Source organism: Leptonotus elevatus, chromosome 13, assembly GCF_054856555.1.
Source record: "Leptonotus elevatus isolate MCC_2025b chromosome 13, RoL_Lele_1.0, whole genome shotgun sequence".
In the NCBI taxonomy this organism is placed as follows: Eukaryota; Metazoa; Chordata; class Actinopteri; order Syngnathiformes; family Syngnathidae; genus Leptonotus; species Leptonotus elevatus.
The window spans coordinates 11508756-11529946 of NC_141251.1; the positions used below are offsets into that span (position 1 = coordinate 11508756).

Genomic DNA, 21191 nt, shown 5'->3' on the forward strand with positions numbered 1-21191 from the left:
AAAAATTTAGAGCTTCAAAACTCACATCCCGTTTTCACTGCCACCTGTGGACGGGAGGAATAATTTGCACAGTGGTAGTTTTAGTTTACTTACCCTTTTCGTAATATGAATTATTTTAACAGTGTGGTGAAACTTGCGTCGATAGAGAATCAACATAAAATAGACAAAACAAAAAACTAACACTAACACAGAAGTGAAAGCTATACCCCTTTAGCTCCGGCAGGTCTTTAAAAGTAAAACAAACGCACTCCTCCCTTCGCCCAGTGACGTTTGTTTCCCGCCCTAGCTTCTACTGCCATCCTGTCATAAGTGAATTCAAGTAACTATTGTCTTACTCGCTTTATTTTAACAGTTTCTTTCACATACATCCAGCATTTGTCTACGTCGGCGATGCCTTCCACACATAACTGGATTAACAACCCCCTCGGTGTTGTCGAGGAGTTGTTTGGTAAGACCCTCATGCGAGTGTTCCAACATTCAAGTTCAGTTTGTGACTGTAGCTGGTTAGCTTTGGAGCTCATGGCCACTGTACTCCTGTGACTTGCTTGCTATTCGTCGGAGGCAACATGCATACAGCCTGTTTTCCGTCACTTTATAAGTAACACCGCCTCACGATTGGCTGCAGTAACTTTGGTTGACTTTTTGTGGAAGAAATGTGACAGGTCGGATGTTTGGAAGTCCGTACACGTGAAATTGAAAATACGGAACAAAGTGTGGGTTCGGTGAAACTCCAAAACTCGCAAAATTGATACTTGTATTTTTTTTTAACAGTATTATAAAACATTCTATTTGTTAAGATCCAACTCCATACAAGGGATTTTAGAGTTTCACTTCCACGTGGATGCTTCAGTTATTGCACTTGTCTTCCAGAGGTGTCTGTCCTGCTCTGCCAATGTGCCTGATCCAAACTAATATAATGTGCACGTGTTAATATTTCAGCTGCATCTCAGAACAACCCAAATTCCGGTTGGGAGGCAAAAGTGGTCGAATTCTTCAAAGGTCATCTAAAAGAAAAGGATGCTCACACTTTGGTAACATTGATGCCAATCCTGCGCCTGTCAGAACATACTTTGTCTTGAAAATATGAATATATTCTTGTTTTTTTAAGGTTCCATTGATGAATGACATCCCACTGCATTACCTAAAGCCTGACAGCCTGGTCAAGTTCCGCTGTTTAATTCAGGACATGTTTGATCCTGAGTTTTACATGGGGGTGTATGAAACTGTTGATCCATCATCACAAGCTAAGGTGAGCACTCCCATCCCTTTCTGAGTCAGCCTTTTCCCCACATATTCTCAGTCAGTATATTTTATTACCGGTTTGATGGTTTATTTGGTTTTAAAATTTCAAGGTTTCAATTACTGTCCGTCACCGGTAATGAGCTCTTCTTTTAAATGTTGAGGGGACTTCTAAGGAGCTTGCCGAGATAACTAAATGAGCCGCCATTTTGAAGTTGATGATGAGAGGCCAGCGGCATTTTATTCTCCTCGAGGAGGGATGAGCAGTTACAGGGAGCAGGAGGGAGAGGCAGGGCAGAGGGGATGCCTTTTTGTAAATGATTAATGTACATTGTCCTTTAAATAAATGGTGCTAGGGGGCCAGTTAGCCCACAAGGACAACATGAGTAGCCTGCCAGACTCTTCTAAAAATAGCTCGCCAGTGATGATAGGACATTGTGACTTGCTAAGAAGAATGTCGGTATTTTTGTTTTTAATGTGGTATATGTTTCTTCATATCCTAACTGTTCCTTTTTTTGTGTCCCAATAAAAAAGATAGTAATTCTTGAGCTGTAATTTTAATACCCTGATTTTTTTTTTATGTTCATCACACGATCATAAGTTAATATTAATATTATAATATTTCAATATATTGATTACTGTTTATTTTACTGTCTAACAAACAGGTGTTACGGTGTGGGAAGTACAAAGATGTGACAGAATGTGGGGTAAGTACATCAGTTACATTCAGATCCATAAATGCCCTAATTAATTATTACTGTGTTGAACCTCAGGTGGATTTGAACTCCAGAAACATTGTGACCTCCGAGAGACAAACGTTCTACTGTGTACCTGTTCCTGGGGAAAATTCTTGGGTGAAAGAAATATCCTGATCTTGTCTGAATTTTGATGAAAAGCTTGTAAACAACCTGTGTCTATTTACTAAGGGTGTGCCAAAAAATTGATTGTCAGAAAAATCGCGATTCTCATTTAGTACGATTCAGAATCGATTTTAAATGTCCTAAAATTGATTTTATTTTAATTATTTTATACTGTTTTGCCTTTGTCTGTGTGTGCCTTTATTTGGAGCGCTGTTCATGTTGTACCTGGTTTGGGCACCGAGGGGCAGTGTGGTTCCATGCAGTCTAATACACTGTTAAGTTGTAGCCACGTTAGAGAGTAGAAGGAAAAAGTCACGATCACGTTAGTCCAATAAAAGTTGTGGGGGTTTTTTTCAGCGTGGAGCCATTCTTTTGAGTGATAAAAGTGCCGCACGTAGCGCACTAATTAGCATTAGCGTGTCAGACTGGTAGTAGATCATTACAATTCCTTGCAAATCTATAGATTGAAGCAAAAATCATTGTCAATCAAATCATTTTGAATCAAAAATCATTCTTAATCGATTCTGAATCGCATCGTGAGACATTCAAAGATTCCCACCCCTGCTACCTCATTTCCCTTAACTCTGTTGCACTGTTATGTTGACTCGAGTCAAGCGAGAGTGCTGCCGTCCACCTCGTACGCGCCAAACAGACAAAAGCGCAGCTATGAAGACGATGACATGGATAGCATGGATGCTCAGCCACAGAAACAGAGAGAACATCATGCCGGTATGAGAACAGCGTTACAGACTTCTGATATCTCATTTCTCTTGCATCCCCAAGCACAATTACAAATAAATAGAGAATTAAGATTTTTTGCCATACGTGAGATGGCTCCTTTCTCTATCCTGCAGGTGTTCAGATGAGCCCAGACCAACACTGCAAGGGCGACGCTCGGAGGAAGGAGACGGAAGTTGCTCCCGGCAACGCGGCATCCGCCTCGCATCTTGACCTCAACTTCCCTTTACCAGATGAGAAAGGCCCATCTTGCTTAATCAAGGTGCATTCTCTTTCTAAAGGTGGACTGACGTGTCTGACCACTAGGCCATAAGTCAAGGTGTGTTTATGGCAGGTGTATGAGGACTGGGAGAGCTTCAAACTGAATGACGCCGTCGAAGTCTATGGGATCCTCTCAGTGAGTCCCGCTCTCAGCGCTCTGGCAGAAGACAAGTATGAGTCTATTCATAGTAGTTTGATACTCCTAAAATGGCCACCTGGACATCTGTCGCTTTGTGCATTCCGCGCAGGGACGCGTCCTCGTCCCTCGTCGACCCTTCGGAGTTGATGGAGACAACGGAGGAGCAGAGAGTGCGCAGCCCCCCCGCGTCGCTGGTTCCTCGTCTCCACATGCTCTACGCCAAACCACTGGCACAAAACAACCCTCTGCTGCCTCATGCCACCTTGCAAGACAACCACGCCTGTGAGCAAAGTCCTTGAGCAGTGATCTTAAATGAGATAGGCTGTCTCTTTGTGTGATTTCACACTTATGATAGTGTGATAAATTAACACTTAATGGTGTTAAATCACACAAGTGTTTTAATACGTTTTTGTATGCTAGTCTATTTTCAATCATCTATGTCCTCTTTTAACTTTCGAACCTCATTCTTATTACTTATTGTCCCTTCTCTTCTAGTTTTATCTTCAACCCTGAGTGAGATGGCGTCGGTCCGAGGGGACTTTCATGCATATCTAACTCGCATCCTTCTGGGAGATTCCATGGCTGCCGAGTACCTCATCCTCCATCTTGTTTCCAGTGTGTATGTGTCACATCACACGTGCGCGTTGCTCCCCGGCTGCTAGTCGCAGAAGCAGATTTATTCATTCAAGGCTTGGTATTTTTGTAGGTATGCCAGACGAGATGTGCTACCGCTCGGTAAGTTCACGTTGAACTTGAGTGGATGTCCCACCGTGTCCTCGTATACTGAACGTCTCTACGAGGCCATCCAACAGCTTGTTCCTTGTGTGAGTAAAATCCAAGATTGTTGTCATTGGGTATCTTGCTTCCATGTGATAATGTGTGGTCAAAAAAAACAAAAAACGAAAGCTAAGCAAGATCCCAGTCTTGAGTAAAATATTCTATGGTGTAGAACCATGTCACATCCCCTCTAAAAAAGTATTTATTAATTCTTTATATATTATGAAAATTATTTATATTTATTGCCTTAATACGACTGAAAATGACATCATAGTTGCTCTATTCAGGTAACAACCAATCACGGCTCAGCTTTGGAAAATAGGGCGGTGATTGGTCATTATCTGAGCCCTGAGCAACTCTGATGTCATTTTAAAGATCAGTTGGCAGGTAAAGTGCTAAATAGGGATATATGGTGGAAGACAAAATTTCTAAAAAAAGAAGGAATCGGTTTCTTTAACAAAAAAAACGCCTGTCCACCAACCTCTCTTCTATTCATACGCTGTAGTCGTTCTATCTGGGCATGAGCCTTGGTAACATGAATCAGATGCGTATGGTGCCAAAGAAGGACTACGTGGCCAACCGGCTGGTGAGCGGAGCCTTGCAGCTGGCCAAGAACACTTCCCTGTTCCTTGATGAAACCCAACTGGAGCAGGGACAACTGGACACAACAGGTGAAACTCGCACATGCCACCAGGGGTCGACCCGAGCTGGCGAGCTTCGAAAGCATGATTTGACACTAACAAGACTGCCTCTGTTTGTGTGTGTGTGTGTGTGTGTGTGTGTGTGTGTGGTGCTGTAGGTGTGCGCAATGTCACAGCTTTGGGGAATGTGATCTCATGGCAGAAGGTTGATTATGACTTTAACTACCACCAGATGGAATTCCCCTGCAATATTAACGTGCTGGTGGCATCAGAGGGGCGCTCACTGCTGCCGGTGAGGACACGCAGCCGCACTGATCTCCCTTACCGCGACGCCCACGCCACAACCGAGCCTCTCCCCTGCCAGGCCTGGGAGGTGTTAGGTTTCCGCCAGCCTCTCCTGAGACCGGATCATGTCCGACGCTGGAGGTTGTTACCAGCCAGCATCACATTGCTGTCTCAGCTGCCATTGGCTGGATGCAGAAACCCCCTCCAACTCTGGGGGGGGGGGGGGCTTTAGCATGGGTCTCACTCTGTTGTCAACAGTGCAAGGAATGCACTGTGTGCTATTCCTGTGTGCTGGGCTGTTATGTTGCCATGGCGGCAGCTGTGTGCCATAGGAACAATCCAGAGAGAGGCGTCAGTCTGCAGAGAAGGGCAGCACGCTGTAAACAACCTCCAGGGTTGGTCAGAGGGTCCGGTTGTGTTTGTTTTTGGCGTGATGGCTGATCAAGATTTGCTCCTTGCTGGCGTGCAGTGACATGACGACGGCAAAGAGACTTGTGCATTCAATCACATGTAAATAAAACAATGTCACGCATATATTTCTTTCTTTGACCCAACAGTCAGACTGTCAGATACACCTGCAACCTCAAGTGGCTCCAGACCACATGGATGAATATCTCACTAGCATCCCCATAAATGCGCAGACCTCCTCACAGCTCAACAAGTTTCGACTCTACCTCAGTGTGGCCCGGCAGATGGACTACAGTATCTCGGAAGAAGTGACCAAGGTGAGACATTCTCAGCCCAGTAGACAAAACATGTTGCGCAGACTGCAGTCCATATTGATATATTGAGCAGTCACTTAAGACAAATTGTTTCCCCGTTGTCTTCAGTCGGTCGAGGATGATTTTGTCGACATGAGGAAGGACGATCCCCAAAGCATAAGTGCTGAGGACCTGCACCGAATGCTCATTGTGGCAAGGTGGGCTTTAATTGTTTTTATTTTGATTATATGGAGAGTACTTTTTAAAGGTCACTTGTTGTGACTCTGTATTGTCATGCCACCAATATCAAATGTGTTGTCAGAAATTATCAAATTTGACCCCAAAATGATTTATTTACTTGTACAAATGGTCAGCTATCTATGCCAGCAACGCCTATTGACAGCCAGAACAATTAAATGTTCTTCCACGAGATGGCACAAGATACACGATTAACCACTTTTTGTATCATATTCGTGGCACACTTTTGATATTTTTCCAAATGTAAAATATGTGCCTTGGAAATCACTGCAACGTATTTGAATGTCGCAATGGGATGCGATTGACCAGCTCTCTGTTGTCAGGTTGCTGTCTCTGAGCCTGGGGCACACGTCTTTGTCCAGAGACATCTGGCTGAGGGCCAAACACATGGAGATTCAGCGTAGTTGCAGGATGGAGCAGTACAAGAGCATCAATGGAAATGAGCCATAGTTGCTCTATTGTTGGTGATTGTTATACTTTTAATACTCAGTTTATTATTTAAAAAAAAATTACATAAAAAAATAATTTCATCTATGTGCATTGTGTAGCTGTTGCTCCATGCCAGCAGTTAAGGTCTGTATGCCTTTACAAGTTTTCCATGTTTATAATTGTTTCCAAATGTAAATAAAGTTGTAGAAATAGTTCCATGGTTTGTTTTCTCTTGTGAATAATGCATGTATCCTGTCGTTCCCATGATCTACGCGAGCTTCCTGTATTCAACAACAAACCTCACGCGACACATTTCACTTGTACTTTTTATTCCAATGGAATATTGGACAAGAAGTGTGCAATGCACTTTGCCATCAACTACACCCAAAGAGGATGAGAATAAATAGGAGACTTTAATATATAACACAATGTCAACACGGGAAGAGTGTTGATAAAAAGGTGTGACCACAAGCATATGACATAGTGGAACAGTGCTGAACAAATGCTTTAACAACTATTCAGATGTCATCTTGTGGAAGGGCGGACAGACACAACAGACAGAAAATGAATGGATGGTTACGAAAATACTTATCAAAACTAAAGGAGAAAAATGTCACCTACATTAACTATAACCTCTTGCATAAAAAAAAAACATTGTAGCATTGTGGTCCCTATTAGGAATGTTGAGAACTACCATTCCTCTTACACTAGCTCCAGTGTTATCATCCTAAAGCATCGTTTACATAGAAGTTCTGCATTAAAACTGCATTCCAGCAATATCTTAAAGCTTTTGGCAGCTCCACTCTCCAAAATAATAATATAGCAACCACAAAGCAAACTAGCGCACCTTGCCTGCTGGTCAGCAAGCTGACTGCAGTAAACGGGCAGATTTAACTTAGTCAATATGAAATGTGATCAATTATCTTGGGATATTCCATCTCAACGCAGACCAGGTTATTGTTTTTGATTTACAGTATAGAAATCAATACATTTTGATAGTGACCCAAATTTGTCTGGCTTGATATTTTTTTACACAGCATTCTCCAATTTTACATTTTCAGAAAGCAATAAGGCAAAATCTCTGATCATGAGGTTAAAATGAAATACATTTGCAATTTCCTGAAATCTGCATTAGGTATGCGCTTTTATCTTCAAACTTGCAGACATAAAACAGCTCTTAAATACAGCAGACGCATAAAAACCCAGTTATTAGAATCGTGTGCCTCACAAAATAAGAAATGAAAGTCAGCTGATAAAATATCCCAAGATGAAACTGAGTTACCCTGAACATTTCCCTTTATACAGTACAGTACACAAATGTAACAGGTAAGAATGGATGGAAAATGTCGATTTGACCATAAATACCTGATATAAATACACGGCCCCACTTTAATTCCCCGTTAAGGCAAGTAAGCTTTCAGTTTTGGGAGTGTTTCTTTATAGTTGGATTGGTGCATTTGCAATTTTGCATATATACCTACAATGTGCTACTCAGCTGTCGTGGTTAACCATACAACATCAATCTACAATGCAAGTTTAAATGACAGTGATTTTGTCCAACTGTTTGAAGACTGGTTATGTGGAGACACTCTTCTTACTCACTACTTTCCAAAATATATATGTATATATTATATACTCTTATCTCCACTTAGCTGCCACCCTACCATCCATACATAAAAAAAAAAAAAAAATGCGGTGTTAAACACGGAACGGAGGCAATACTCAGGACACGCTCACAATCATGATACTCTTACTAAGGTCTTGTGTAGTCAAAGTTTGTACCACATTATAACAACACTTGACAATATTGATATTATATAACCTAACTACTTACAGTTTGTTGTCCTGTTAATTTCCGACTGCTCTACAAAGGTTAATAGTTAACACCAGAACATCATTTTGGTCAAACATGAGGACAGCTGTTACAAAAGGGTATTATTATCTATCACAAATACCAATAGGTGGCCTGCACATACCGTGGAGTACATTATTAATCTAGAGTTGGTCCGTCATCATGCAGCTAATAATTATCTGCTCCGTCAAAGTCAGCCAATCGCACCAACCTGTCATGCAAGCGTTGTGGACAATTAAAATCGCTTGAGAACAGTGTGATGTTTACATGCACGAAAAACTGCACAATGCACACGATTCAAGCTACATAAGATCCCAACCTTAAAATCGGTGTTTACTTTTATATGCCGAAGCTTTTCTACCAGTATAACCAATCAACTGTCATCTCAATTGAATCACACTGTATGTCAACATTTAAAAAATTGTCTTCATCAAACAAATACAGCAGATGTGTGAAATTCCTTCCATTGAAGTAAAGAAGAATTGGTTTGAAAATGGCTTAGACTTCTGATGCAATTATACAGTACAGCCTTTTATAGAAATGTGCGAGTAATGCAAGTACATTTTTGAAGAAATTATTATTATACTTAATATACAGTATTAAATTGCACATTTTGTCAGGGGTGGCTTTAAAAATCGAGCTATCCCAAGAAAATATGATGGCAACTGACAACCAATAAAATTGAGCAGCGCCTGAATTTGTAGGCTATCAATGTGCAAAACGTTCCTTTTCTTGTTCTTGTGTGCATGTAAACATTCACTGCCACGTCATCCTGTACAACACTGGCTACTTGGACTAAAGGGCGTAACTGAGGGCACGTGTTGGCCAAGGAGTGAGGCTAAGTACAAACCATTGCTACTGCTAGTCACATGACGTCCTCCAAAAATGCTGCTACAAGCAAAGCACTAGATCTGAATGATCCTGGTCTGGCACTGCGTTAACATTGCCTTCAACTCACTCTCTTGGGCCTCATTGACTGTATCTGGCTCTGGGCTCTTTTGCACCTTCGCCACGGCAAAGCTGATGCCCTGAGTGAGCCCCGCCTGGGTGAGACTGGCCACCTGGACCATGGAGCTTTTGATCTTGGCAAAGGGGGATACGACCCGGCTGCCGTTACTGTCAGCGGGCGAGGGGCCGAGGCTGCCCTCCAGCTGTGAGCCCAGACTCCTCTGAGAGCCGCCCGACACGGCAGAGCTGGGCTTCTGGACGCTGAGCAGGTTGGAGGCGGAGGTAGTCACCTGGACGTCGAGTTGGGATGGCCTGGGGAGGTTCGACTCCTCCTGCTGATGCGTTGTGCTTGGCTGCTTGGGGTCGGCTGGGTTTTTATTCAGCACAGGCACTGTGGGATTGAGCGGATGGGCAGGCGCGGGCGCCCGTTCTCCGAACACCTCGACGGGTTTGGTCTGTGCGTCCTGGACAAACTGGTGGCAGTAGGCATCGAAGGGAGTGTCGAAGTCAATCAGAATGGCTTCTTCAGCCACCGAGGCGGCCCCGGGGGACTTGTCTTGGTTGACCTGAGAAGCGCTCTCCTGCTGGCCTTCACAGCCACTCACCCGGATAACGGAGGGAATATTTAGCTCCACACTACCGATGGACTGGGAGCGACTGCCCAGTCTCGGGTTAGATGCTACGATGCCGCAGCTGGGCAGCACATAGTCCACGGTCTCAAAGGAGCCCGAGCACGGGTGCTCTGGATCAGAATTATACGAGTCGGAATCATCCGACATATCAAAATTTGCGTCACTGATATCTTTTGAAGTTCCTACGCCGGGATTGCCATCCGATGTGTCCAAACTGCTGTCTGACTTCCACAGGTTAACATGCATAGTTGGCTTCAGGAAATTGACCTTGACTTCCGGTTTAGAGAAATTTCCCAGCTTGCCGAGAGGCTTGAAGGTGCTGATGTTCACGCTTGTTTTGGTCTGTTTTACTTTCTGATTCAGAGAGGAGAACTTATTGAGGAGGAAACTTTTGCCTTGAGCTAGCCCAGAGCTGCCTTGCGCTTGCTCACCAGTTTTGTTTTGGATCCCCATTATGTCTTCATGAGGTCTGCTCTGACGCCTGAAGCACGGGCACAGAAAAAAAAAACATTAAAGTCAGGAATAATGAATATTGTTTTTAGGCAATATTACGAATATATATCCTAATGACCTCTCCAGCTTCTTTTCAAGCACCAGTAGGTCCAGCCCCCTGGCCTGTTTTGTAATGCGAAGCATCTCAGCAATGCATTGTAGTGTATCTGAAACGTAAGATAAGAAAATCCTTTAATGATCCCCAGAGGGGAAATTACAGTGTTAGAGCCAGAACAGGGTACTGCACACAGCAGCTTGTTTAAATAGGAATTCAACCTTAAACATTTCTTGACAATAATATATTATATGTGACCTCGCTGGTCTAAACATGACATTCTGATTAATATTACATTTGTGGAATATGAGTTATGCAGCAAAATCTAGCAGTTTTTATCTATTTCAGGTGGCGGCCATTTTGCCACTTGCTGTCGACTGAAGATGACATCAGTTGCTCAGAAATAACAAACTAAAATTCAAAAAACTGTTTCGTAAACGAAATAAAATAAAAATGAAAATGCTTAAAAAAAAAACGAAAACTAACTGAAACTACGTTTTACATTTATAAAACTAACTATAATTCTAGTGAAAATGTCCTTAGTTGTAGTCTTTGGTAATTAATATAATACATGAGTCCGTCACACAGAAGTGACGTCATCTAACAGCAGCCAATAGAAAAGCACCTTCAGATGACATCACTCCTAGGCGACAATTTTGCGTGTTTGACTTTTGGCTCCAATTGCTCACCTTGCCTGCTTTTTCATTTAATTCAGGTGAAACAGCGCTAGGTAAGAAGTGCATTACTTTTTTCAATTTACCATAGTATTTATTCAATCTTGTACACAAGTAATACACATTTGTTTTCAAAACAAAAACAAATACTGAAACTACACTAAAACTAATAAAAACTAACAGAGCCACCCTGAAAACTAATTAAAACTAACTACATTTAAAAAAACAAAACTCAAACCGAAATAGAAACTATAATGAAAAATTCAAAACTATAATAACCCTGCTCAGAGAACGACCAATCACAGCTCACCTGTTTTCTGAATCTGAGCTGTGATTGGTTGTTACCTGAGATATGAGCAACTATGACGTCATTTTCACTTGAAATTAAGGATTCAAGGATTCAAGTGACAAAAAATATATTATTTATGTGGTAATAAACCTATATACAACCACTTTTAGGGATAAAAGTGTCTTGTTTGTCATTTTTGATTGATCAATAATTAATGTGATAAGTAAGGTGTGAGGTTAGAGGTCAGCCTCTCTCTAGATACTGATATTCAAAGGTGAATACAACCTTTTCCATCATCCTCGGGATTCCGGGTGGCCGCTCGCAGTGTGTGAAAGTATCCACTTGTCTCTTCACTTCTGTAATGCAGGCGCATACAGCAGAACTTTGGTTTGCCAAACAGTGTCGGCTCTGGACCTGCAAAAAAGATTACTCACACTGACAACTTTCATTTTTGGGGGCGGTTTTAGTTTTCATTTCCTTGAATGAATCATATTCCTCAACAATATTACTACAGGGGTACTGGGAGAAACTGTTACACACACTTTTAGGAAGTGACTCAGTCAGTGTACAAAAGCCAAGTCACTTCTCCTTTGTGTAAAACTGAATACTTACCAATCTCAATCTTTTCCAAACCCTCTAAATTGAGGCGCTGGTACTGGTTGACTTTATCCGCTTCTTCGTCATAGCTATGGATGAACACAACCAGTGGATGACTCCAAAGGAACAAATCCCACTTAATAGGTTGGAATATGTATTGAGACTTACTAAGCAATGTAGTAGGCTTTGTCAGACAGAAGCAGAAGCACATCCACATCTTTATTAGTGGCATCGATAAGGCTGAAAAGAAGAAGGCATACATGGAGTAAAAAGCTTAAGACATTTCTGGCCACATATCACAATAGCGGTTGTATTATATAAGACCCATAAGTTAACTGAGAATAAAAAGTGCTGCAAACCTCATGTCACAGTTAATGAGAGCCCAACCACCATGAAACCTCTCATCGTCAGGCAGGAGAAGCTGCATGTATGTCTGCAATAACAGGCTGACTTGTTCCTGGACTCCTCTTTGGCTTTCCTGCTCTTTTTCTTCATGCTCCTTCTCCTTACTGAAAATTGAGTAGAGGTCTTCAGTCACTGGAAGACCCATCATGAGGTCTGCAAGGAAATGGAGAGACTGTGAGAAGTTGTTTCTCCACGCAAAACGCACTGTTAGCGGATGTTTTTGTTTCTGTTTTATACCGATCACTGCTTGTCTGTAAGCATCTCTGAATCGGTTCAGATAATATCGGTTGGCTGAATTCACGCCGTCTTTCATCACACCAGCCAGTTTCCTCTCGCCCGTCCTCGTAAAATCTCCCTAAAGACAAAACAGTGGTGCGTTTAGTAGCAAACACTTTTGTATATATTGACGCATGCCATAAAATTAATGAAGCACCACTCTATGGGATGTGCATGAAGCCAGCAATAACCGTAATACCTTAAGTGCTGCTGTGCCAGCATACTGCCTGCTGATGGTGTCACCGTTGTTGGCCCACATGATCTGATAGATCCTGTAACATTTGAGAGGGAGGGGCTGCTCTGGAGGCATCACACCCAACTTCTTCAGCTGAAATGAATATTAGAATTTTAAGGATCCTGTCGGCTAGATTCTCCAAGTAGGGGCCAGAAAGGCTCCGGTTTAAAGTGCTACAGGAAATTAAAACATTCAAAGCTGAATCATCATTACTGCTGAAATCGATCTTGGGGAAACAGATGCTCTCGATCTGTGTACTGATGATTCAAACATTGTACCTGCTGTTCCATAACAACCCGAGCAATAGCAGCTTGGACGACGTTGGTCCTGTCCAGACAATCCATGCAATTAACTCGGAAGATTCCCTCTTGCTTGCAGATGACTCCAGCTTGGTCCACCCTATCGGAGACACCCAGATGCATTTATATTAATATAATAACGTATGGCAGTTTGCTATCATTTTTGTAATGTCAAAAAAAATAATAATAATAATAATAATAAACAGTCAATAACTTGATCGTACTTACCAAGCCCATTTCATGTCAGTGATGATGTCAAGGATAGCATCCGTCAGTGTTTGCACATTTTCAAATTTCATCCCTCGACTAAGATACAAGGCAGATAAAAGGGAAGGAAATGCTGTGTTACCAAAAATAGAATTGCAAACACATCACATTGAAAGTGTTTCTCTCACCAGTGCTCATGGAAGTCAAATGACACATAGGTGAGGTTTGGGTTGTTGTAAAGAAGCACTTGCTTTAAATATGCGTCTCCTATCAACTTCTCTCGTCCACTTTGGTCAATTAAGTTAATTATGACCTGAAATTAAGAACAAAGACTGGTATCAAAAAGCACAACATACAGAGTTTTTTTTTAGGACATTCAGTTAATATGTAACACAGTTGAGGTTAGCATGTTTGGTTTGGTGTGGCCCTAAACAACTGTTTCTCATTTGGTCCCTTGGGAAAAGTAATTATTCACCAATGCTCACATTACAATACATGAATAAACAGTAGTTATCTAAATACATATAGTGTAAAATACTTATCTAAGAAGGACGCTGAGAACATTCACACCAAATACAACTCGGGGAGGTGCAATGACAACAATCATTTTAAAATTCTACATCCACCTGTCTATACCTGCAAACCTAACGTACCTCTTTCTTGTACAGCTTAAGTTGCTCTTCGAAGTGGGCAGCAAAGTACGACATGGTCTCCTTCTCTTCTGAAACGCCAGAAATGTAAATCAATTGAATGAGTTTATTTTGAGAAACCAGTTAAACATGTTACACAGTGTTGTCTCCTATGTTGAGGTTTTTGGACCAAATTATTTACTGTCATGCATTTTAGAATCACACAAATTCTACTGAAAGCTAGAATGACTAAAATCATGTGTCTGACTGGAAGACTGGTATTGAATTAAGTACCGTTAGAATTAAACCACAAATCCGAGAACCGCAATAAAGCCTGAGAAATTATTTCCGTTGACCGACTGCACGCAAGAAGTGCTTCCACTGACCTTTCTCCAAGCGTGGCCGGGGATTGTAGCGGTATCCTGCCTGGCTCCAGAAGACAGGCACAGAGCCACGAGTCTGCACAAAGGACAGAGTGTGGCTGTGCACGTGGATTAACTGCTCCGTCTCCACATAGTTAGCCACATGGCCATCTGTATCTACTCCCCTGCGTTTGTACCGCATCCCTTTGGAAAAACAGAATCGATGAAGACCATTAAAACATTGTTTTCTGTTATGTAAACCTGCTCAAATAATTTTATTAGAAGAGAGAGTTCAAATCAATTTAAGTTGCTGTTACAGTTTAACAGGCTTAATTGGGGGCGCTTAAGAAATTTTGAATAGACCACGTGTCAACAAAAGACCATCCACTGTCATGAAGTGCTGGATTTAACGCAGACCCCCCCCCCCCCCCCCCATTTCAATGACTTTGTTTTATTTTGTACAGGAATGAGAAATTTTAAACTGAAGTCACCTTTTTGAGTCTTGCTCATTGAGTGTTTTTGTAAAACAGTTCATCTTTAGGACTAAAAGCATGAAACTGTCATTTCTGTGAGAGCGTTTCCAATGCTTGTACAAATACAGAGACATAAAAATTATTTTTGGTAATGACCAATGCTGTTAATTTGGCCCAGCTGTGGCATAAGCCTTGCATAGTGTAGTGACCTAGTGGATTTCATAAGCACTGTATCTTGATAGTATACCTGCTCGATGGCGGCTACGTCTGGATATGAGCGCAACAGTGAAGCGGGGATGGATGTCGTCAACACAGGTCACCTCCTGCGGTGGAGTTTCAGGACTGCTCCGTTCCTCATCAGACGTCTCGTTATAATTCACGACAAGTTCCTCGACTTGAACAAAGCCCTGGATGATTGGTATCACCCATTCGTCCACCTCAGTGGTCTGAGATAACAAAATATTCATTGTTTGAAATAATAACTTTCCTTTTATTTACTGGTATGAAATGCAAATCTCCATCGAGGCCAAATTATTAAAAATATGGTTGATCTGACTCTCGTTGATTGGAAAAATAAAGGCAATGCAGGTCGATATGGGTTACTCATGAATAAATAATAACATCTTGATTTCCTGCCACACTGACTTACTCAGTGAGAAATCTGGGCCTGTTTAATTGAACAGAAACCTGATATACTGACAGGAAGGCATGACTTTTTAAGTTGTATGACTGGCAACAGATAAATACACAGCCTTACTGTACCTATTGCCATTTAATGGAATAGCATTTAGTTGTTCTATTACTACATATCGCTGGCATAAATAGATAAACAAAGATGCATTTGATTATTTCCCACAACACACGTATTGATCTCTTATGGCACCCTGGTTAACTTGGGAATCGGTGCTTTGGTTGGTAGTGATATACACCATTTAGTAAAAATAATAAACAAACTGCCTTCTTGTGTAATTCATGCTCTGCTGATATGATCATTTTTGCTTTGACAAGCTCATCTGATCTCCCTTTTACTTTCACTTTGTTCATAAAGAGATAACAATGAGTCAAGGTTGCACTATATGTTGCTATTTATTTGTCTTCCGGTGCTTTCACTAGCCATGGAGAATAAGGAAATCGAATGAAACAATAGAGTAGGTGTGTTTCACTCTAACCGCACATGGGAGAGGTTGCTCTGGTGTCACACAACATATTACCAAAGCAATCTCAAATTCCTTCACTCGCACTCGGGTTGCGATTCCAAGTGTTGGGAAGTACATTAACTGGTCAACTGGAAAAATAAACCTCTACTGAAGTAGGAATATATGTTACTCTATATAGTTTAGCTACTTTTAACATACCATTTTGCTAATATCACATATTACACACAATGAATCTTTCAGAATTCAGAGCTATCAACTGTTATCTTCATTACATGGTTATATTTTCTTTATGATTATCACATTATGCAGTGACTAATACTTTGCTCATGTCAACAAATGTGGATAACGGCACATTTTATTACAGTCTTAACATAATGAAAGGTGTAGGGTGGGGCAAGTCACCTGTAGGTCTACAAGATCTTGAATCATGTGTTTGTTCCAGAAGAAACGGTCATCGACCTTATACACAAAAAAAAGTAAACATTTTATGTTATCCAACCAACATTTGCTTGGACATTCACATGGGACCCGAAGTCCAAGTCGTGTTTCCCTCCTGACCTGTTTCCAAAGCGGTAAATCGGACCTCTCCAAGCCTCCTTGGCGTTGCACAGTGTTTGTCAGGTCATAGGTGGGGCTGTAGTAGAAGGAGTCAGAATCCATGAATATTTTGTACAGCTCATCAAGTAGCCGCCTCTCTAGACGTTCCTTCTCTTTGTTTTCCTTTACCTGGAAGGCAGGTGAATACTGGATTGGGCAAGATAGGTAGGTTAGGTAATTTAGGTAGGTAGAGTAGGTAGGTTAGGTAATTTAGGTAGGTAGAGTGAGTAGGTGAGTAGGTAGGTAGTGTGTTAAACTGGTAGAGCATAATAAGTATCAGCAATAGCAGAACCATCACTTGCGTGACAAACTGAACAGAGACCTACCTTTTTCTTAATGGGCACAGCCACATTGGATTTTATTTGGCTTAAGGTTTTCATTAACTTTGACTCATCAGGAGACTGAACCAGTTTCTCTGATTTGTCAATTCCAAAATGGTGCTTTTTGCAGAGCTGAAAAAGATGAGCTTGTGTCATTTTCGTGTAATATACAAAATGTCACCAAGACAGAACTGAACTTGACAAAACAAGGAAACACTACCCCTACTAGTAAAATACATTTGGTAAACAGCCTAATGGCTACATGGAGCAACAGGATTTCTGTGAACAGGGCAGTGAGGGTGGAGGAGGTTGGGTCATTATTCCGCAGCACAATGTACAACAGGGTGGAGTCTAAACAGTGTATTTAGGAGCAATCTTTTACCGTCAATATTACTCACTTGAAAATAATGTGCCTCACCATCCACGGAGCTGCCCTGAAAGACTGAAATCTTAGCAATACCCAGCTTATTTTGAGTTTCTATACAATATTTTTAATGGCACCTTTATGTCAGACTTTTAACCAAACACACTATAGACCGATTATGAATCATACACTGATGCAGTCATGGTATTCTTGGCTAACACTCAATGAGGTCAAGCACCATACACTTTGCCACGTGTCGCATTTCAGACATAGGATGCACACCTCCAACTCCAGCTCCTGTGGCTCTTCATCAGACAGAGGGATGACAGCTATCTTGATGATCTTGTAGACTTTGTGGTTGCCTGGCAAATGGCCAACAAGCGCTTTCTGGCGGATTAATACAAGGCCGAGAGGAAGATCTGGCAAGAGGAGTAGAAAGAAGGGGAGTTGGGTAGGGGGGTGACTGCATCACGGGTGCAGAATTCCTCACATTCTGAAAGGTGTGAAGAAACCAGCCTCAAAGCAGCTATTAATTAATTATAATACAGCAGTAGAAGACATCTGGTAAATAAATATTGAATAGAACAGTATTAGCTCATGTTAAACTACCATGTCTGCGAAAATAATACAATTGCCCTTGTGTAAGGTAAAAATAACTCGTGCTCTGTGCTTCTGAGAGGCAAAAAAAACCTCATCATCAATTGAATCATCACCATCACATCACTCCTCTTCATCACTACATGCATTTCAAAGTACATTTTGCACACATTTTCACACCTTCACTTGTGAATGTGAAACGAGTCACAGTAATGAAAGATTTGCCAAGGAGCTTTTTTTTTTAAGGCCTTTAAGAAGAAATGTCAAATACTCCATCTCCATCTTTTTACCTGTGTGAAGCTGTATCTTTCCGATGATTCCTTCCACCAGGCCCAAACATACTGGATTCCAAGCAAGCAGTAGGTCTGTTGCTGAAAGAAAATTAAGACAGAGACGGAAGTGTCTGTGAAAGTGTGACAGAATGTCATGGAATAACTGTCAACAAGGACTCACAGATATTTTTCACAATTCCGCTATGACTTCAAACCCAGTAAAGGTCAAGAATCTTGACTCAAGACGTATCAAATTGCAGTGGTCTGTTATTCATCAAGCACATAGCATTCAAGAAAATGCATTATTTTGTCAAAACACAGACACTCTGTTTGCTAACATGCTTAAACCCAAGACTGGGCATGCCATGTAGCGGTGAGGCTGAGTCAAAGGAAAACTGGACTGCATATCCTACTGAAGAAAATTGGAAACATGTGAAGGGTGTGACCAATGGAGCAGGATGTTGTCATGAGAATCACACAATATGACTAATATTTCTTAATTTTACAGACAACGCAAATTAATAGAGGTGAAATCTTGAAGAAATATACATAACTAACTTTGCTTTCAAGAAATACTTTCCTCCTGTGTGGTCAGGAGTAGAATGAAAGTTGAGAGGAGCGGAAACCCTTGTTCCAATTTAATTATGAAACAGGGGTGCAACTGTAAACCTGTTCAAGAAGGCTACACAATCGTAGGACTTGGTTATCAACATCCTCACAGTCTGGAAAGGCTCTATTAAAACACCCTTTCTTCCATTTTCACTTATATGCTGGGATCCTCACAAAACACGGAAGCTGTCATAAATGAAACGTATGATTGAACTCTGTAGACTCGTTTAATTAAGAACTTGAATGTCTAGTTTTCCTCCTCTGTGGGCAACATAAAAATCCACAAGAAAACACGCCAGCCTGTCTGTAGCGTCGCAGGTACGCTAAAATGAAATACAGTACATTGCACAAAACGAGGCAAATTGTTAGTGAAGTTGGCCAAAACACTTTGATAATGTGTATTATTTTTTAGGTCAGCAAATTGTGAACATTGTTTGTGGGTTAAGTTGGTGGAAAACATGTAAGTATCTATTCATGAGTGAATCAGTTAGGGCTTGGTTTGAACTTGTCAAGAAAAGGAATGTTCGATTCAAGGAAAAGACCGACTGGTGGAAAGATACGTACCAGGTTTGAGTGTCATGGTACCGTCTTTTCGGCTACACCAAAGAGCGCGGTCCCCGTTCTGAAGAATGTAATCGTCTTTGGCTTGGAACAGCTCCATTTTGTCAGTATACGTTAAACAAAATAAGTCACTAGCTAGACTAGAGGAACAGCCTTGAGAAGGTAAGTGTCAACTCGGGAGGATGACCGTAGTCAGCCGGGCGGCGAATTGCTAACTCCAGTTAGCTCCTCGTTCCCCTCCGGCTGGTTAAGCTACAGCTACGAGCTAGCAGCAGCTGGATGCTTGTCCGATGGGTTTGCTCCACTTGTACGCATATTGGCGTTTGCTCTCCCTCACCACTGGATACACATTATTCCCCGTTGTTAGTATCAGGCTGGGCACAAAAGTAAGGCATAAATAAATGGGGAGATGTCTCGGTAAACTGCCGCGGAAGCCATCCAGGAGGTACCAGTTTCCTGCTCTAAACAATGACACGTGACCTGTCGTCACCACAGGAAAGCAGGTAGCGTGCAAGACAAGAATCACCTTCTTTCACTCCCAGTGGAAAGTTCCCATTTGGGAATAAGTGCTGTTATTACCCGAATGTTTTTATTGTATAATGTGTGGCGTGGAATATTTGTTAGTTAAGGTTTTTGTGTTCCCACCCACAGAAAGAGAGGGGTTAACACTTTCTCCACTATGACTCATAGAGGCATCCTCGGGGGCAAATACAGGGAGCGATGACACGAACACTGTTGTGGGTTCATCTGATCATAAATGCACTAAAACCTTTCAAGGTTATAATTAGACTAGCTAAAAATATAGAATTCTGTTTTATCAGTTAGTATATGTCTACTGTAAAATAAAGGCGCAACAATTAAATCGACAATAGTTGAAAGACATTGCCCAAATCCTCCACATTTCAGATGCTCAACAGTGAAGATGTCCTCTGTAAAAGGGATTATGTTTGTGTTTAATTAAAATAAGACATTTGCAGTATCTGCATTTTCATTGTCAAACCATGACCAACATTTGTGCCTGTTATGGACCAAACCAGTAACTGAATAATAAAAATGTGCCTGTGCATTTTCTGAACTGTCAATTTAAAATATTGTCCAGTTTTTTTGTTTGTTTGTTTTTACTGAAGGGATGGAATTTAACATCTTTTTACGTGATGTATCAATTAATAAAAATAAAAAAATCAACATATTAATCAATTATTACAATAATTGTTAGTTGCAGCCCTACTCTGTTGTTGAAGTAGGTCAACAAATATGACTGTCCTTTCAGAGATTTTTCCACTATCTGTAATTTACTTCTGTATTTGTTTCTCTGATAACTTCACAATTTTACTCCCTATATTTGAAAGCAGGTACTTTCCACACCTTGCTTTGTCAACACAGGCCTGTTACTTTATTCAACCTCCGCAGATGACACAACGTAAAAATAAAATGCGTAGAGAGGTCAATCACACCCCAGTTGAGATCGATTGACTGAGATCTCGGGGAGAACTAAGGCCAGAAAAACGGGCTGCAGTGACATGGATGAATGTGAACCACAAAGTATATTAATAATGAGTATGACGCAGCGGAGTCAGAGAAGTAAGAAATTCCCCATAGATGGTCTGATTTAAAAGAAGTGGTTGTTGGTATCGGTTAGTCTTGTGTCTTGTTCAAGCATAGAAACCTCCAACTTCTCCATCTGATCATTTCAGTGTGCATATTTACTTCAATTGGGCCAAGTTATCAAAACAGGGTTTGTAGATAATTGACAGGAAAAACTTTCCGTTGTTGTACGTACAGTCTGTACTGTTTTACTTTTACTTAAAGAAACACTCCTGAGGGGTTCTGTATCGTTTTTACTAACACAAAGCAACTTTGAGGAGGATGGTAGGAACACTGCCACACTAAAAACTACAACTGTGCTGACTGCTTTATGGCATATGTCACTTCCTCCTTTCCCCATTCGCAACAAAGACGGA

The 21191-nt window shown here is 41.3% G+C and overlaps 2 protein-coding genes across 7 annotated transcripts; one reads left to right on the forward strand and one right to left on the reverse strand.

Moving 5' to 3' along the window:
• The first annotated feature begins 253 nt into the window (after window positions 1-253).
• mcmbp (minichromosome maintenance complex binding protein) lies at window positions 254-6541 on the forward strand. Of its 2 annotated transcripts, XM_086093109.1 has the most exons (16): window positions 256-448; window positions 940-1031; window positions 1109-1249; window positions 1905-1946; window positions 2013-2102; window positions 2693-2828; window positions 2954-3099; window positions 3172-3269; window positions 3347-3519; window positions 3733-3856; window positions 3944-4061; window positions 4520-4685; window positions 4814-4947; window positions 5498-5665; window positions 5771-5859; window positions 6223-6541. In XM_086093109.1, exons 1-16 carry the CDS (start codon window positions 391-393, stop codon window positions 6347-6349), a joined length of 1902 nt encoding a protein of 633 aa, XP_085949235.1. In that variant the 5' UTR covers window positions 256-390; the 3' UTR covers window positions 6350-6541. The 2 variants fall into 2 exon arrangements, with proteins under 2 accessions (XP_085949234.1, XP_085949235.1); XM_086093108.1 differs by having other exon boundaries at window positions 254-448; window positions 1905-2102.
• A 99-nt stretch (window positions 6542-6640) lies between these two features.
• On the reverse strand, window positions 6641-19734 carry inpp5f (inositol polyphosphate-5-phosphatase F). 5 transcript variants are annotated; one of them, XM_086093444.1, is made up of 21 exons: window positions 19234-19734; window positions 18079-18159; window positions 17474-17610; window positions 17226-17261; window positions 16834-16959; window positions 16469-16654; window positions 16313-16369; window positions 15001-15199; window positions 14305-14484; window positions 13943-14010; window positions 13478-13602; window positions 13311-13388; window positions 13062-13182; window positions 12748-12876; window positions 12510-12627; window positions 12227-12425; window positions 12036-12107; window positions 11883-11956; window positions 11556-11684; window positions 10332-10419; window positions 6641-10241 (listed from the first exon to the last, which is right to left on the reverse strand). In XM_086093444.1, exons 1-21 carry the CDS (start codon window positions 19328-19330, stop codon window positions 9086-9088), a joined length of 3456 nt encoding a protein of 1151 aa, XP_085949570.1. In that variant the 5' UTR covers window positions 19331-19734; the 3' UTR covers window positions 6641-9085. The 5 variants fall into 5 exon arrangements, with proteins under 5 accessions (XP_085949570.1, XP_085949571.1, XP_085949572.1 ...); XM_086093445.1 differs by having other exon boundaries at window positions 16469-16636; window positions 19234-19733; XM_086093446.1 differs by lacking the exon at window positions 17226-17261 and having other exon boundaries at window positions 19234-19733.
• Between the last annotated feature and the right edge of the window lie 1457 nt (window positions 19735-21191).

Excerpts from the sequence above, each read along its gene's own strand:
- mcmbp (XM_086093108.1), top strand. The coding sequence starts at position 391 with ATGCCTTCCACACATAACTGGATTAACAACCCCCTCGGTGTTGTCGAG. Across the intron at positions 1,032-1,108 it reads AAAAGGATGCTCACACTTTG|GTTCCATTGATGAATGACAT; the intron begins GTAACATTGATG and ends TGTTTTTTTAAG. Across the intron at positions 2,829-2,953 it reads ACAGAGAGAACATCATGCCG|GTGTTCAGATGAGCCCAGAC; the intron begins GTATGAGAACAG and ends TCTATCCTGCAG.
- inpp5f (XM_086093444.1), bottom strand. The coding sequence starts at position 19,330 with ATGGAGCTGTTCCAAGCCAAAGACGATTACATTCTTCAGAACGGGGAC. Across the intron at positions 12,877-13,061 it reads GGGTTGTTATGGAACAGCAG|CTGAAGAAGTTGGGTGTGAT; the intron begins GTACAATGTTTG and ends TATTCATTTCAG. Across the intron at positions 12,628-12,747 it reads CTGGCACAGCAGCACTTAAG|GGAGATTTTACGAGGACGGG; the intron begins GTATTACGGTTA and ends TTTTGTCTTTAG.